Source organism: Amblyraja radiata, chromosome 21 (genome assembly GCF_010909765.2).
Source record: "Amblyraja radiata isolate CabotCenter1 chromosome 21, sAmbRad1.1.pri, whole genome shotgun sequence".
Taxonomy (NCBI): domain Eukaryota; kingdom Metazoa; phylum Chordata; class Chondrichthyes; order Rajiformes; family Rajidae; genus Amblyraja; species Amblyraja radiata.
In genome coordinates, this window is record NC_045976.1 from 15,955,308 (window position 1) to 15,971,878 (window position 16,571).

The 16,571-nt window shown below is 40.2% G+C and overlaps 1 protein-coding gene across 5 annotated transcripts in view; it reads left to right on the plus strand.

Moving 5' to 3' along the window:
• LOC116984905 (mucin-2-like) overlaps positions 1-16,571 on the plus strand; it is an 89,361-nt gene that overhangs the window by 55,478 nt on the left and 17,312 nt on the right. The window contains exons 29-38 of one of the 5 annotated variants that reach the window (XM_033039294.1): positions 2,288-2,316; positions 3,100-3,102; positions 6,400-6,689; positions 6,732-6,795; positions 6,901-6,941; positions 6,984-7,157; positions 12,248-12,407; positions 12,521-12,753; positions 15,666-15,852; positions 15,975-16,194. In XM_033039294.1, the coding sequence (XP_032895185.1) occupies positions 2,288-2,316; positions 3,100-3,102; positions 6,400-6,689; positions 6,732-6,795; positions 6,901-6,941; positions 6,984-7,157; positions 12,248-12,407; positions 12,521-12,753; positions 15,666-15,852; positions 15,975-16,194 (1,401 nt within the window). Of the gene's footprint in view, positions 1-2,287; positions 2,317-3,099; positions 3,103-6,399; positions 6,796-6,890; positions 7,158-12,247; positions 12,408-12,520; positions 12,754-15,665; positions 15,853-15,974; positions 16,195-16,571 lie in introns of all 5 variants that reach the window. The other 4 variants (XM_033039293.1, XM_033039296.1, XM_033039298.1 and 1 more) reach the window with 4 other exon arrangements.

Below are 16,571 nucleotides of genomic sequence, written 5' to 3' on the forward strand. Positions count from 1 at the left end.
TGCTATCACAGGGTGGAGTTGCTAAATTAATACATAATGGTGAAAAGAATGGATGACATGTTACCAGTTTATATTAAGACAACAGAGTGAAAAGAAGATAAGAAGATATGCCTGAATACCTCACTTCTGTGCAGCAAGCAATGTAATATAGTATTAAAGCTGCATTTTGATGTTTTATTGTTAACCCAAAATCTATTTCAGAATTGAGAAGTATTTTTCTGTAAATTGGCATTTATTGAGATGACTGGAAGCAACTTCATGATTTCACATTGTTCCTCTTATAATTCAACTACAGACCCGTAATGAAATTTGGAAAGTTTGGTTTAAGACCTGTAATAATTGGGGCTTCAGGTGGTGGATTGGAGGGATTTGATTATGATTTTCTTTCAATTGATATGGACCTTTGTTTTATTTATGAATCTAAATGCCTATAAACCAAGTCCAAACTTCTGCCACTGGCATGGCCTCCCTGGGATATTTTTTTTAAATCATCACATTAATTAAAAGTGACTTGCTTCCATTTACAAACAAGAAGCAATACTTGCCTCGTTGGGCCATTTAAAAAATCCATCATTGGTACCTATCTGAGTCTAACACTTTATTGTTGCCTTTTAGTTTAATGAATTTTTAACATTCTTCTTTTACTTCTGTATTTCTTCACTATTTCCTAAGAACATGAGAATTGATGCAAAAGATATTGGAAACTATACATACTTTGTGTCACTTGTCATGCCATAGGAATATTGGAGAAGACTGGCTGGGACATTGTTTCACAATTCCATGGGTTAATGAAACAAAAAGGAGATACCTATGTCCAACAAACAAGTTAAATTAATGTGCATGTTATAATAATTGTAGGGATATGTAATGTTTACATTATTTCTACAGTGCAAACCCTACTGTCTGCACATGTTTTGAAGCTGCAAGTTGCGGGATTGCTGCATAAATTGAGGCACGGCCTACGCCAGGATCTTAGTCTTAGTTTCATCCAGTTTAATTTCATTTAAACAATAAAAATCCTTCTTTCACATATCCATATGTACAGGACTAAATTTGACGAATTCATGAATTTATTTTCATGAACAACTATTTAAAAAAATGAATGGTTAAAATGAATGGAGCAATAATTACTGCGATAACTAATGTAATTAGCTGAAATATTCCCTTTCTTTTGACTGTACAATAGCTAAAATGTTCCATACCATCAGAACTAGTCGGTGCTTTATAAAATTATAATACCATATAATACTGTTAAACACATGAATAGAGCTTTAACCTCAGTATCCTATTTGAAATCGTTCATCATTATATTGACACTACAAATTGCATATAAAATATAGAAAGTATTTGTAAAACTATCCTTTAGTGATACTGTAGCTTCTTTAATCCATGCTTACTTTCTTTTCACTTTTTTTAAACTTTGAATTTAATGAAAGAAAACCTGTCAAGTTCTAAAATAGGAACAATATTGCCAAGCACAATTTTTACCCCTCAGGGGATATTGTGATGACAATTTCATTCTAAACAATTACTGTAGATGTGAGCTGAACATGATTTCCTGTTTGATAGTGGTTTGATTGTGTTTTTAATAAGTAAACCAAATAACCAAAAATAATATGGTCTTCTGGGAATATTTTGAAATATTTCATAATTCTGATCGGTGAAAATAATGATTGTATAAAAGGAGAAATTTAAAATCCAACCCCATTCTTACCAACCTCATCCATCAGTCCAAGTGCGTGCACAATCGCCAAAATTAAGTTTAAGAGTGTCCTCAAATATTTTGCATCTTGCATTGTCCACAATGCAAATGAAAATGGTGCAGAATAAATTAAAACGATGCATATCCTTCATGTTTGAAAAATGTACTCTTTAAAGGATGGTTTCAGTGTCCTCTGAAAAGTAAATTTTTTGGATAGGAAAATATCAATGACTGCTGGACACAGTTCATAAATTATAGGATCAGAATTACGCCAGTCAGCCCATCAAATCTACTCTGACATTCAATCACAGCTGATCTATCTTTCCCTCTCAAGCTCATTCTACTGCCTTCTCCCCAAAACCCCAGACACACAGTTGGATAAGTGTACAACATTCTTGGCTTCTCTCACCAGTGAGTTAAGAACTGTTGGTAATATAACTCCTCTCCACTTCGCTGTTGAACAAATATATCAACCTATATTGTGTAAAGATAACTGTCAATGATATGGAGTCTCTGTCGAGGATGTGGGAATGTATTGTACTGATTCCCTAAGAATAAATAATCAAACCATTTAATATTTTACAGTGAATGCACTGATGGAAGAGTCATATGTGGTGAGCAAATTTTCTTTTTCAATAAGACACTTAACTGCATAAATCATGATGGAAATATATGAATGTTTGCAGCATGCGGTAACTCATTTTATAGATCAGCTTCATCATGTAGAATTGTTCTTAATGCTAAGCAAGGACGATAGATGTCGGGGAATAAACACTTAATATTCTTAATTTTATTTAAATTTCTGTGATTAAAAAATGGAGGATCAGATATAAAACAGATGCATTTTCTCTCAGAGAAATAAGGTGTTGGGAACACAGAAACATAGAAATCTAAGTATTGGTGTTGGCATTCAGCCCATTGAGCCTATTTCATATACTCAATGCCATAATGGCTGACGCTCAGTCTCAATACCATATTCCCCCTCTCTCCCCCTGCCCATTGATACATTTTGTAGCTGGAAATCCATCCATGTCTCTCTTAAATTTATTTAGTGACTTGGCCTCTGCTCTGATGAGTGATGAAGGATTACACTGCGAGTTTCTCCCTGACTTCGTCTTAAATTTCTTATCCAGTAATCTGAAAACATGATCCCAGGTTCTAGATTAGGAGAAGAATAATGAATGGCAAATGCTCAGTTGAGTAAATATGAGAGTGAACAAGATACATGTTTTTGCTGTTCACTTCAACCAAAATATCATATATACATTACTAATTTTCATATTTTGCTTGCATATGAATCAAGTTTTAGATGAAAGTATATCATATTGTCATATCAATTAATATTTGGCTGTCTCTCAACATATATCAATGAATCCTTATCTATCTTCATTCTTTAGAAGGTACATCAACCCCTACAGCACCTACAACTACAACTTCTACCACGACAGGTGTGTAATGCATATCTGGGTGTTATAATAATTCAAGACTTTAATTAAGTAGGCTTATGCATATAAGAAAGGCACTCCAGTGTAAGACAGTGGTGACATGTGTCCAATATCACTGCTCCCCACTGTTATACAGATACAACCTGCCAGAACAGAGTACAGCCTGCCAGTACTGCAGCATTGCACTATTGTGTGAAGATTCACACCTACACATACTGTATAAGGAATATATAATAGTGTCATATAATTGTCTTTCACTACTGTACCTCAGTATTATACAATGGCAAACGTTTGTTCACAGTACTGCTGTAATCTAGGGCCATACAGTGATGGGTCTGTGTCCACGAGAACAGCATGGCTGTACCAAGAGCTTGATATGAGCTGGATTTGACAAAACATGCAGCTCTACTAAACTGTGTCATTGTGCCAGCCACAGAATAAGAGAATATTATCTATTGCAAATTGGTAGTTTTGTATCCCTGGTGAAATGCAGCCTGGCTAAAGCTCAACCAATTTATTCATAACCTATTTTGTGAATGTCATTTTTTACAGAAAAATAATGCAGCTCTAAAGATAAATGTAATAAATTTAAGTTTGGTTGCTATCTTTCACGCTAAAATTTAGCATTAACAAACAGAACACTGTTCTATTCTTCAAACCAAGGAACTGCAGATGCCGGTTTACAAAAACAGATACGAAATGCTGGAGTAACTCAGTGGGTCAGGCAGCATTTCTGGAGAACATGGATAGGAGATATTGCAAGTTGGAAGCCTTCTTCAAGAGGAGGGGAACTTCCATGTCACCTGTCCATGCTCTCCAGAGACGCTGCCTGACCCGCAATATTACTCCAGCACTTTGTGTCCTTTTTATACTGTTCTATTGTTGATCGGATCAGCAACTATTTCACTTTACCACAAGTTTAACATTAGTTTCAGAGCTTGACTAATTAAACTACAGTAAAGTTAATTGTATGGTAACTTTAAATATTCCTGTTCATCTCTAAAAATATTTGCTTATATTCTGGAGAGCAAGTGCCATACCTATTTTGTAACCATTCCTTAAATATATTTGATGCACAAAGTAAAATGTTTGCTACTGACTTAATTATTTTTTTTTAGAAAGCACAACTGTGACAAGTCCAACGACTACGTCGACAACATCACCAACTACAACATCAACATCATCACCAACTACAACATTGACAACCACAACATCTCCAACCACAACATCAACAACATCACCAACCACAACATCACCAACTACAACATCAACAACCACAACATCAACATCATCACCAACTACAACATTGACAACCACAACATCTCCAACCACAACATCATCACCAACCACAACATCACCAACTACAACATCAACATCATCACCAACTACAACATCTCCAACCACAACATCTCCAACCACAACATCAACAACATCACCAACCACAACATCACCAACTACAACATCAACAACCACAACATCAACATCATCACCAACTACAACATTGACAACCACAACATCTCCAACCACAACATCATCACCAACCACAACATCACCAACTACAACATCAACAACCACAACATCAACATCATCACCAACTACAACATTGACAACCACAACATCTCCAACCACAACATCAACAACATCACCAACTACAACATCAACAACCACAACATCAACAACCACAACATCAACATCATCACCAACTACAACATCTCCAACCACAACATCTCCAACCACAACATCAACAACATCACCAACCACAACATCACCAACTACAACATCAACAACCACAACATCAACATCATCACCAACTACAACATTGACAACCACAACATCTCCAACCACAACATCATCACCAACCACAACATCACCAACTACAACATCAACAACCACAACATCAACATCATCACCAACTACAACATTGACAACCACAACATCTCCAACCACAACATCAACAACATCACCAACTACAACATCAACAACCACAACATCAACAACCACAACATCAACATCATCACCAACTACAACATCTCCAACCACAACATCTCCAACCACAACATCAACAACATCACCAACCACAACATCACCAACTACAACATCAACAACCACAACATCAACATCAACATCATCACCAACTACAACATTGACAACCACAACATCTCCAACCACAACATCATCACCAACCACAACATCACCAACTACAACATCAACAACCACAACATCAACATCATCACCAACTACAACATTGACAACCACAACATCTCCAACCACAACATCAACAACATCACCAACCACAACATCACCAACTACAACATCAACAACCACAACATCAACATCATCACCAACTACAACATTGACAACCACAACATCTCCAACCACAACATCAACATCACCAACCACAACATCACCAACTACAACATCAACAACCACAACATCAACATCAACATCATTACCAACTACAACATTGACAACCACAACATCTCCAACCACAACACTAACAACCACGACAAAAACAACAACAACATCACCAACCACAACACCAACCACAACGTCACCAACCACAACACCAACCACAACATCACCAACCACAACGTCACCAACCACAACGTCACCAACCACAACGTCAACAACTACAATATCTCCAACCACAACATCTCCAACCACAACAACATCTCCAACAACATCAACAACATCTCCAACAACATCAACAACATCTCCAACCACAACATCGCCAACTTCAACCTTGACAACCACAACACCAACAATATTTTCAACATCTTCAACCTTATCCACAACAAGTAAGTGCGGGCAGGAAAGTGAATGGACATTGGGAAGGAAGCACAGAGAAGGACATAGGTCCTTGGAAACAGTAGAATTTATATTTATATTTATTTTATAAGCTTTGAATTTTTATCCTCAAATAACATTGTACATCTTCTTTGCTGATTCATTCATAAGAATGAATACATCATCTGGGCTGTTAATATGTTTGTGCTATAGTGAGGATACATGAAATTAATTGAAAGCCTGACTGGGATGGGAGGGGGGGGAGAGGGGAGGGGGAGGGGGGGATGGGTGGAGATATATTGCAAAGAAAATAAGAATTATCTTTGTTTCATTTTCAAATGACATTTAACAGACAATCTGGCCACTTACTATACAACTATTTGTTGATCCCTGATATGTGCATACAATGGTTGCATTTCAATACGTCCTTCATTAAACTTAATACTTTTTCCTTTTACTTTGCAGAAACTAATTGTGCAGGTTATTGGTCACCCTGGAACAATAGACACCAGCCCAAAGTGACAAGCAGAGGCGATCATGAATCACCGGAGGGTCTCTGTAATCCCAGTCATTCACCTAATGACATTCAGTGCCAAGCCATTAAATACCCCAAGAAACCAATCTCTGAAACAAGTCACAATGTGACCTGTGACTTGCTGGAAGGACTTGAATGCACCCCATCATCCAATGATTTCTTGTGCCCTGACTACAGAATTAGAGTATGTTGTGTATTGAGTACAACAATCACAACTCTGACAACTACCCCTACAACTACAACACCAACCACAACTACTCCAACCACAACAACATCAACAACCACAAACACAACACCAACAACCACCCCAACCACCACAACATCAACAACCACAACACCAACCACAACAGTTACAACTACTCCAACCACAACAACAACACCAACCACAACAGTTATAACTACTCCAACCACAACAACACCAACCACAACACCAACCACAACAGTTACAACCACTCCAACAACCACAACACCAACAACCACAACGCCAACAACCACAACACCAACCACAACAGTTACAACCACTCCAACCACCACACCATCAACAACCAGTTCAACTACTGTTTTAACAACATTAACAACCACCACAACAACCAGTTCATCAACTGTTTCGACACCAACAACCACAACTACAGTAATATCAACAACTCCTTCAACAACATGTCCCTGCAGTGTGAACAAAGAACGCCAGGTATGTTTTTGCATAGAACTTTTTATTGTAGCAGACCTGAAAGTGAAGTGTTTGGGAGGAAGATGGTTGAACTGCCATCATAACGTTTACTTGTGAATGATCATGCTTTGAGTTTCTTCAGCTATTTCTATAAGATATACATGAGAAGCTTTCTGTTTCTGATTCTGTTTATGTGATAAAAGCCTGCACCAGGTCAAGACCCCATTGATTCCTGCACATTCATCCTGGGTTTTTCTGTGTCTTGATTTGAAGGTTTTCTCTGCCTGCAAATGGCATTTATTTGCCTAATAACTCAAGTCTGGTCAAGTTGAGTTTATTTTCATACCCACCCATGATGAAGTATGGGTACAATGAGCACAACATCACAGGATTCACACAAACACACAAAAACAAATTGGACAAATTCTGCAGAAATGACCCATAAACATTCTAAAAGACTATGCAAAATGCAAGACAATAGTGCAAAAAACATGTTTAGGGCAAATATACAAGTCAGTGGTAGTGTAAGAGGTAAACTACAGTGTTCTGGTAAGATTAGGGTTAAGCAGATTGATTCAAGTACATGATAGATGATGGTTGATAGCTTTTTCCTGAACCTGGTGGTGTTGGACTTCATGCATCTATATCTCCGGCATGATGTTGCAGTGAGAAGAAGGCCTGGCCCTGATAGTAGGGATCGTTGATGAGAGATGCCATTTAAGGATGGCACTGGAGAGAGATGACTTTTAGCAGTCAGAATGCGGGAGTACACGTATAATAACAGAATTATTTCGTAATTTTCCATCTCTATATTTAAATTCCTATCTGTTTTCTTTACTCTGTTTATGACCTCCCTCACCTCCAAAATGTATTTTCATACACATTTTTAATTGGTCTTTAAAAATACTTGTTTTTGAGAAGAGATAATTGACTTCCTCATGAATTAACCTTTCATTAAAAAACCTCAAACAAGCTAAACTCAGTTTATTCATTTTAATGTAGAATAACTACATTGTGAGTTTTAATATTCAATTTGGTGACATTGATGACATCCACTTCCACCTACACCCCTTCCTCTGGCTTCACATTTCCCCCTCAACTCCCTTTATCTCACAGCTGTTTGTCATCTTCTCACATCCATCTATCAATTACCTTGTTTTGTTTCACCTCTAGATCTCTTCCAGCTTTCTTTCCCCTAATACAATCAGTCTGAAGAACAGTCTCAGGTAGACAAAAGTGCTGGAGAAACTCACAGCGGGTGCGGCAGCATCTATTGGAGTGAAGGAAATAGGCAACGTTTCAGGCTGAAACCCTTCTTCAGAAACTCGAAGTGAAATGTTGCCTATCCATATTCTCCAGAGTTACTGCATAACTCGTTAAGTTACTCCAACATTTTGTGTCTTTTTTGGGAAGAATGCCCATCAAGACTTAGTCATAGAGCCATACAGCACAGAAACAGGCTCTGAACAAACAATCCTGATATCTAGTGACTAGGGCAATATTGAGCTGAACTGACTGATCTCCTGGAAGCCTGTCAAGAACGTCTTTATAGCTCTCTTTGGATCATGATTCCACCATCAAACATCATCAAGGAGGTTGCCCTCGTCACCAAGAAGGAACCACTATCATCTGGAGCTTTTAACTTTGTAATGCCTCAGGCCTGCAAAGCCTACCTCTATGTTCACTCAAGATCCTCATGTAGACTGCATGGACAGATTCGAAGCTACACCTTTATTTGGAGAATGCAAGTAGATTTCAAGGAGAAATTGCTCAATGTGGGGATGAGTTAGGCCAGACAAATAAGTCTGTTGATGGAGAGGAACAGGTGGCCTCTGATCTTGCTTCACAAAAAATATTTATTCTTATCATGATTCCAACATTTCTCCTCTGTCCTGTCCCTCCCATTTGTGTCCACGGCTCTCCAGAGGCCCTTCACTACTTCAATGGTTTCAAATTTCCTTGTAACTGCTGGATCATGGTCACCATAAACATGCATTCTCTCTACATCTGCCCTTCATAGCAAGAGGGTGTGACAACCTTGCTTGTTCCTTGAACAGAAGCTGACATCGCTGAATAACATAGGACTCTGACAACATTAACTCTTTTCCAGACACACTTAATTTACTTATGCACAAGGAGAGCAGCACAGTCCCAAATACCACACTGCTCTGAATTCAACTTGATCAACGTCAACCTTTATACAGACAGTTAATCAATTGGAATCTTGGGTGCTACCTACTTTCTAATTGACATATGGAATTAACAATCTAAGTACATTCTGATAGTGTTAATAGCCAATACAAACTTAATATATTCTCATAAGTATTAGTAACCAATAGCCAATTACACTCTTCTCGGGGGAAGGGATGCTGTCTGGAGCAATGGGACTATCAAGGTCAGAATTCTACATTGCCTGGAGCAGAGAGTAACTCCCATGATATGTTGTATGGGTAGGAGAGGAAGACTGTAACATTGTTGTTCTGTGAAGCCTGAGATCAAGACCTTCTCATGGTCTTTGTGTTCACTGAAGCTTTACCAAGCTGCACACCATTTTAACTCTTGCTTGTACCACTCCTGTTCTTCTCTATCAATATACTGATTTGCCTTGCCTGAACATAGCCACATAGAACAATTTCCCTTCAAATACAGCCATCTTCTCCTTATAAAAGGTATGGGCTTTATCTGCCATGGGATACACAGAAACTCTTTGATTGAGCCTCACTCCCCCCAACTCTTTCTCCAATACATTAGCGCTTCTTTAACTGATATAGTACTTGATTATTTCTTTGCTTTTGCTGCCAGTTTCCAGCTTTACATGGTCTAGCTCTGATTCTACCCTTTTCTTTCTGAATCCCTTTGTCTTCATCTCAGGGGTCAGACAAGGCACAAACAATCATTACAAACTCACAGGCTCCTGTAGAGGGTTATCTTCATAGTACTTCTTTCCATTCTGCCTCCAATAAGGACTTTTGTTCTCCCAAGTTCTTCTGTCTCAATTACATTTGGTGTGACTATGAGACTTTTTGTACTGGTGGGTCGGAAAAATGTCCCTTCTGCCTGAACTGAAACAGAGCAAGAACAGAAATCCCCTGAGTTCCCCTTGGACTTCACTCTGTACACCCACTGCTTCTGCATTCAATGGATCAGCCCTCCAAATTACCAACAGCTCCTACAAGAATTCACTACCAGAATCATATTCCCCTCCGCTCCCCTTTCAGCATTTTGAGGGAAGTAAATGTTGTTTCAAAACTGCCACTTCATGCATTTAGGACCATGTTTAGTGGACTATCAATTTCCTTTGTAGCAGCTGGAGCAAAGTTATCAATGTATGCAAATTTACACAATTACATTCACAAGTTCACGTAGAATTAGCCCACTTGGCCCATCAAGTCTATTCAATCATGGCTGATCTCTGCCTCCTAATCTCATTTTCCTGCCTTCTCCCCATAACCCTTGACACCCATTCTAATCAAGAACGTGTCTATCTCTGCCTTAAAAATATCCACTGTCTAGGCCTCCACAGCCCTCTGTGGCAATGACTTCCACAGATTAACTACTCTATGACTAAAGAAGTTTCTCCTCACCTCCTTTCTAAAAGAGTGCCCTTCTGAGGCTTTGGTATACGGACGTGGCGTTGAAGGACATGATGCCGAAGCCAAATAACCAAATGTAAACAACGCCGAAAAGCCAAATAACCGAAAGGGCGCAAGGCCGAAAAGCCAAATAACCGAACGGATGCAAGACCGAAAAGCCAAATAACCGAAAGTGTGAGATGCCTAAAAACCAGCTAACCGAACGTAAACGACGCCTAAAAGCCAACTCACCAAAAGAGCGGATTGCTGATAAGCCAAATAACCGAAATGGCGGGACGTCTAAAAGCCAACTAACCGAACGGACGCATCGTCGAAAAGCCAAATAATGGACATGAAGTCGCCGGGGGGGGCGGGACCTGTCAGGAATTGGTCCAGCCCTGCGCATCCATCACATCACATCACATGCAGCCACCCAGGCCCATGCACGGAAGTTGGAAGAATTCTGCTTAATGGAAATAAAGACCCAAGGCAGCACAGCGCGGACACTTCCCATTTCTCGGGCTTGCACGCTGACATTAACTCATGCCGATTCACACGTACTCATATCACGGCAACGTCATGTCCGTTATTTGGCTTTTCGGCGATGCGTCCGTTCGTTAGTTGGCTTTTAGACGTCCCGCCATTTCAGTTATTTGGCTTTTCGGCGATCTGCCCTTTCGGTGAGTTGGCTTTTTGGCGTCATTTACGTTCGGTTAGTTGGCTTTCAGGCGTCTCGTCCTTTCGGTTATTTGGCTTTTCGGCCTTGCGTCCTTTCGGTTATTTGGCTTCCACTTCTTCGCTTCGGCATCCCGTCCTTTGACGCTGCATCTGCACACGACGCTATGTCTGGTCCTAGACTCTCCCACCAGTGAAAACATCCTTTCCACATCCACTCTATCTATCCCTTTCAATATTCTGTAATTCTCCCTTTCTCCCTTTCAAGTTGTAGGTTAAATCTTATCATATTGTGGTCACTACCTCCTAGTGATTCCTCAAGTTCCCTTATTAAATCTGGTTCATTGCAGTGTATTGGCTATTAGCTGTTTATTGCCTACCTATACATGATATTGCATTGTGGAAAGTGTTCAGCCTTTTGGTAGTGTTATTATTTATTAGCTGTTATAGAGAGGTTTAAGAGTATGTAAGTTCAGTGATCCTACCACTTCTGCTTGCCATGCGGGCCTCTTGATTGGGAGTGAATGTTGGGGTTCGTGCCATATTTTCACAACTTCTTGTGAAGTGGATGAAAAACCCAGAGATCAATGTAAAAGTTGGACTTCGAACACTGTGATATTTTCACTTGTTCTAAGACATTACTGAATTGGAATGTGCTGGATGCACATGGTTAATGAAATCCACTTATTCAGTCATTGAGCTATACATCATGGAAATGGGCCCTTTGCCCCACCTTGTCCGTGCCGACCAAGTTGCCATACTGGACTTCTTCCATTCGCCTTACTTTGGTCCCAAGCCCTTTAAAATCTTTCTATCCATATATGCTATTAATCCAAATGAAATTAATTAATTCTATAATTCTAGTGCACTGGAACATGGACTGAAGACTGTGCTATTAAACAATGTGACAATGGAACAACTACAATTGTAAAACAATGTATGACGAAAAAGCCTACATGTGCCAACAATTTAAATCCCATTGAAGTAATAAATGAATGTGGCTGTGCAGACTGGGAATGTGGATGTTAGTATAATTTATTTTTTCACTAATTACTAACACACAGTGAATTATTAATACATTAACATTCTCTGTTTTGTTTGCCTTTTCACAAAACAAACAAATGCTTACTCTTCCAGGTGAATGTGAAGTATATGGTGACCCACATTATAAAACCTTCAATCAGCTGTCCTATGATTTTTATGAGCGTTGCACTTACGTGCTTATGGAAGAACAGAATCCAAAATACAATTTACGTGTTCTAGTGGACAATTACAACTGCATTTCTTTTGTGCCTTTTTCATGTCCAAAAGGCTTAATCATTTTTTATGAAAATGTTAATATCGTCATCACAACTCATAATGTCAATATGGTAAGTATTTTGCTTATTATTTGCAGTATTACTGCCCCAGATCTCTTTAGTTCAATTGAATTGGCAAGATCAGCATTGTTGCGCAGCTGTAGAGTTGCTGCCTTACAGCATCAGAGACCCTGATTCGATCCTGACTATGGGTGCTGTCTGTACGGAGTTTGTACATTCTCCTTTTGACTGCGTGGGTTGTCTTTGGGTGCTCTGGTTTCCACCCACATTCCAAAGACGTGCAGGTTTGTAGATTAATCGGTCTCGGTTAATTGTTCCTAGTCTGTAGGATAGAACTAGTGTGCACGGGTGATCGTTGGTCATAGAGTCATAGAGTGATACAATGTGCAAACAGGCCCTTCAGCCCAACTCACCCACACTGCCAACAATCCCAGCTACAGTAGTCCCTCTTGCCTGCGCTTGGCCAATATCCCTCCAAACCTATCCTATCCATGTACCTGTCTAACTGTTTCTTAAACGATGGGTAGTCCCAGCCTCAACTACCTCCTTTGGCAGGTTGTTCCATACACCCACCACCCTTTGTGGGAAAAAGTTATCTCTCGGATTCTTAGTAAATCTTTTCCCCATCACCTTGATCCTATGTCCTCTGGTCCTCGATTCCCCAACTCTGGGCAAAAGACTCTGTGCATCTACGCTATCTATTCCTCTCATGATTTTGTATACCTCTATAAGATCGACCCTCATCCTCCTGCGCTCCATGGAATAGAGACCCAGCCTACTCAACCTCTCCCTGAAGCTCACATCCTCTAGTCCTGGCAACATCCTTGTAGCAAAGAACTGCAGATGCTAGTTTAATCCTTTTTACAACCTTGTAAATATACATCATTGTAAATATATATCATTGTAAATATTTTCTGAACCTTTTCAAGCTTGACAATATCTTTCCTATAACATGGTGCCCAGAACTGCACACAATATTCTAAATGCAGTCTCACCAACGTCTTATATAACTGCTTTTAACATGACCTCCCAACTTCTATGCTCAATACTCTGACTGATGAAGGCCAAAGAGCCAAAAGCCTTTTTGACCACCTTATCTACCTGCGACTCGACCTTCAAGGAACCATGCACCTATATTCCTAGATCCATCTGCTCCTCAACACTACCCAGAGGCCTAACATTTACTGTGTAGGTCCTGCTCTTGTTCGACGTCCCAAAATGCAACACCTCACACTTCTCTGGATTAAATTCTATCAACTATTCCTCCGCCCACCTGGCCAATCGATTCAGCTCCTGCTGCAATCTTTCACAACCATCTTCACTATCTGCAAAACCGCTGACTTTTATATCATCAGCAAACTTGCAAATCTGGCCCTGTATGTTCTCATCCAAATCATTGATGTAGATGACAAGCAGTAACGGGACCAACACCAAACCCTAAGGCACACCACTAGTCACAGGCCTCCAGTCTGAGAAGCAAACTTCCACCATCACCCTCTGCTTCCTTCCATGGAGCCAATTTGCTATCCATTCAGCTATCTCTCCTTGGATCCCATGTGATCTAACCTTCCAGAGCAGCCTACCACGTGGAGTCTTGTTGAATGCCTTACTGAAGTCCATGTTCACAACATTTGCAGTTCTGCCCTCACCAACCTTTTTGGTCACGTCTTCAAAAAAATCAATCAGATTTGTGCGACACGGCCTTCCACATACAAACCCATGCTGCCTATCCCTATTCAGCCTTTGCCCATCCAAATGCCTGTATAACCACGTGTGTGGACGGGATGTCGAAGGACCTGAAGCCAAAGCCAAGAAGTGGAAGCCTAGATACCGAAAGTACATCACGCCGAAAAGCCAAGATACCGAAAGTACATCACGCCGAAAAGCTAAGATACTGAAATGACATCACGCCGAAGAGCCAAGATACCGAAAGTACATTACCCCCCCACCCACCCCCCCCCGTCTCCCTCCCCCGGCCAATGATGCACATCACTGCCTCTGTGGCAATCGCAGCAGCTTGGAGTCACTGCCACCATTTTACAAATGCAAGCTCCAGCTCCCCCCCACCCTACCGTGTCTCCCCCCCCGGCCAGTGTTGTGATGGACACGGGGGTCTGGACCAATCGCTGACCTATGTCGCTGACTGACAAGGTGTCGGACCAATCCCGTCTCCGGAGACGTCATGTCCGTTCGGCGGCTTTTCGACGTCATGTCTTGTCTCTGTGGCATGGTGCCTGTTTGGGTTCGTATCCTTTCGGCGTGATGCACTTTCGGCTTTGTGTCATTTCGGCACGATGTACTGTCAGTATCTTGGCTTCCACTTGTTGGCTTCGGCTTCTCGTACGGGTACCATATAACCAATCCCTCATAATACTCTCCAGTAACTAGCCAACTACAGATGTTAACTTCATCGGTTTATAGTTCCCAGCATTTTCCCTGCAGCCCTTATTGAAAACAGGTACAACATTTGCCACCCTCCAGTCCTCCGGCACCTCTCCTGTGGTTTAACCAGGGCTCCCGCTATTTCCACTCTAGTTTCCCGCAATGTCCTCGGATATATCTGATCAAATCCTGGATGTTTGTCTACCTTCAAACACGACAATACCTTCAGTACCTCTTCGACGGTAACCCTGACTGCTCTCAAGACACTTGCAGTGTGACTCAGTGGGCCAAAGGGCCTGTTTGCACGTTGTATCTCCTAAACTAAGACAAATATTCTAATCTTTCTAGAAGGTGGTCACTGTCATTAATGGAATTGCATAACTATTTCTGAATTTGGTGCCTTTAGAATGGGTAAGAGAGAACACTGAACGTATTTAAATAGATTTATTTTGGAGCACTATACATTTTTTAATTAATACTATGAACAGATAAAACACCTCCTGGTCAGCAATATGCAATATCCATCAGGTTTTGTTGTTTTGCAGCTGATGGTTTAATGCAACTATTTTATAATTTTACAGTTGACAATTGATGGAATTCAACAAAAGGTTCCCTACATTACAAATGGAATATGGATAACTGAACTGCCCGATGGAGCTGTAAATATTTACTTCACTGATATTAAAACAACAATTGTTGCCTCCCGGTTAAATTTCAAGTTACGTGTGGCCGAACATTTCTTCTTGAATAATACCCAAGGACAGTGTGGTATGTGATTTTTTTTCATAATGTGTTTGATAATTTCCACTTTATTCATAAATTAAAATTGCTGGTGTTTTAATGTTCTCTACACAGCATTTGCAAGAATTTGTGTTTCTTTTATCTTTTAGGAACTTGTACAACATTTCAGGATGATGACTGCATTAGACCAGATGGAACAATAGAGGACACTGATTGCTGCCCCACAACAGCACGAGATTGGCTATATAATGACACTAACAAGCCATATTGTGTAGCAACTACTCCAGCACCTTGTTCTACGCCCACTCCAACTCCTACTCCCCCCGTTCCCCCAAATTGCATGACATTATGCATGAAAATATTAGAAACGTATGTACGATTTTAAGCTATTAATTTAATCTTCTACCTGTCTTCTATCTTCTTCTATACCTATCTTCTAGACTATCTTCTAAACTCCATACTATTACTAAAACTCTCATCTTATCCTCTTCCGGTTTGCGTTGTTTTTAAATTTTCACAAAAACGGTACCCTATACCACTAGGATTTTTTGCCATCTTACTCACCGTTCTCCTCTGCTCCAAGCGCACCAAGTTTTGTTCCGATCGGTGGAATATTACAATAGTCATGAAGGTTTAAAAAATCGTGAGATCAGCAGATTTGTCTTCTTGCCTCTCAGTCACCATGAAGGTAACGTCCCTTCCAGGAACCCGCTGTCAATCACCGGGGCAAGGAGAATAAAGCCCCG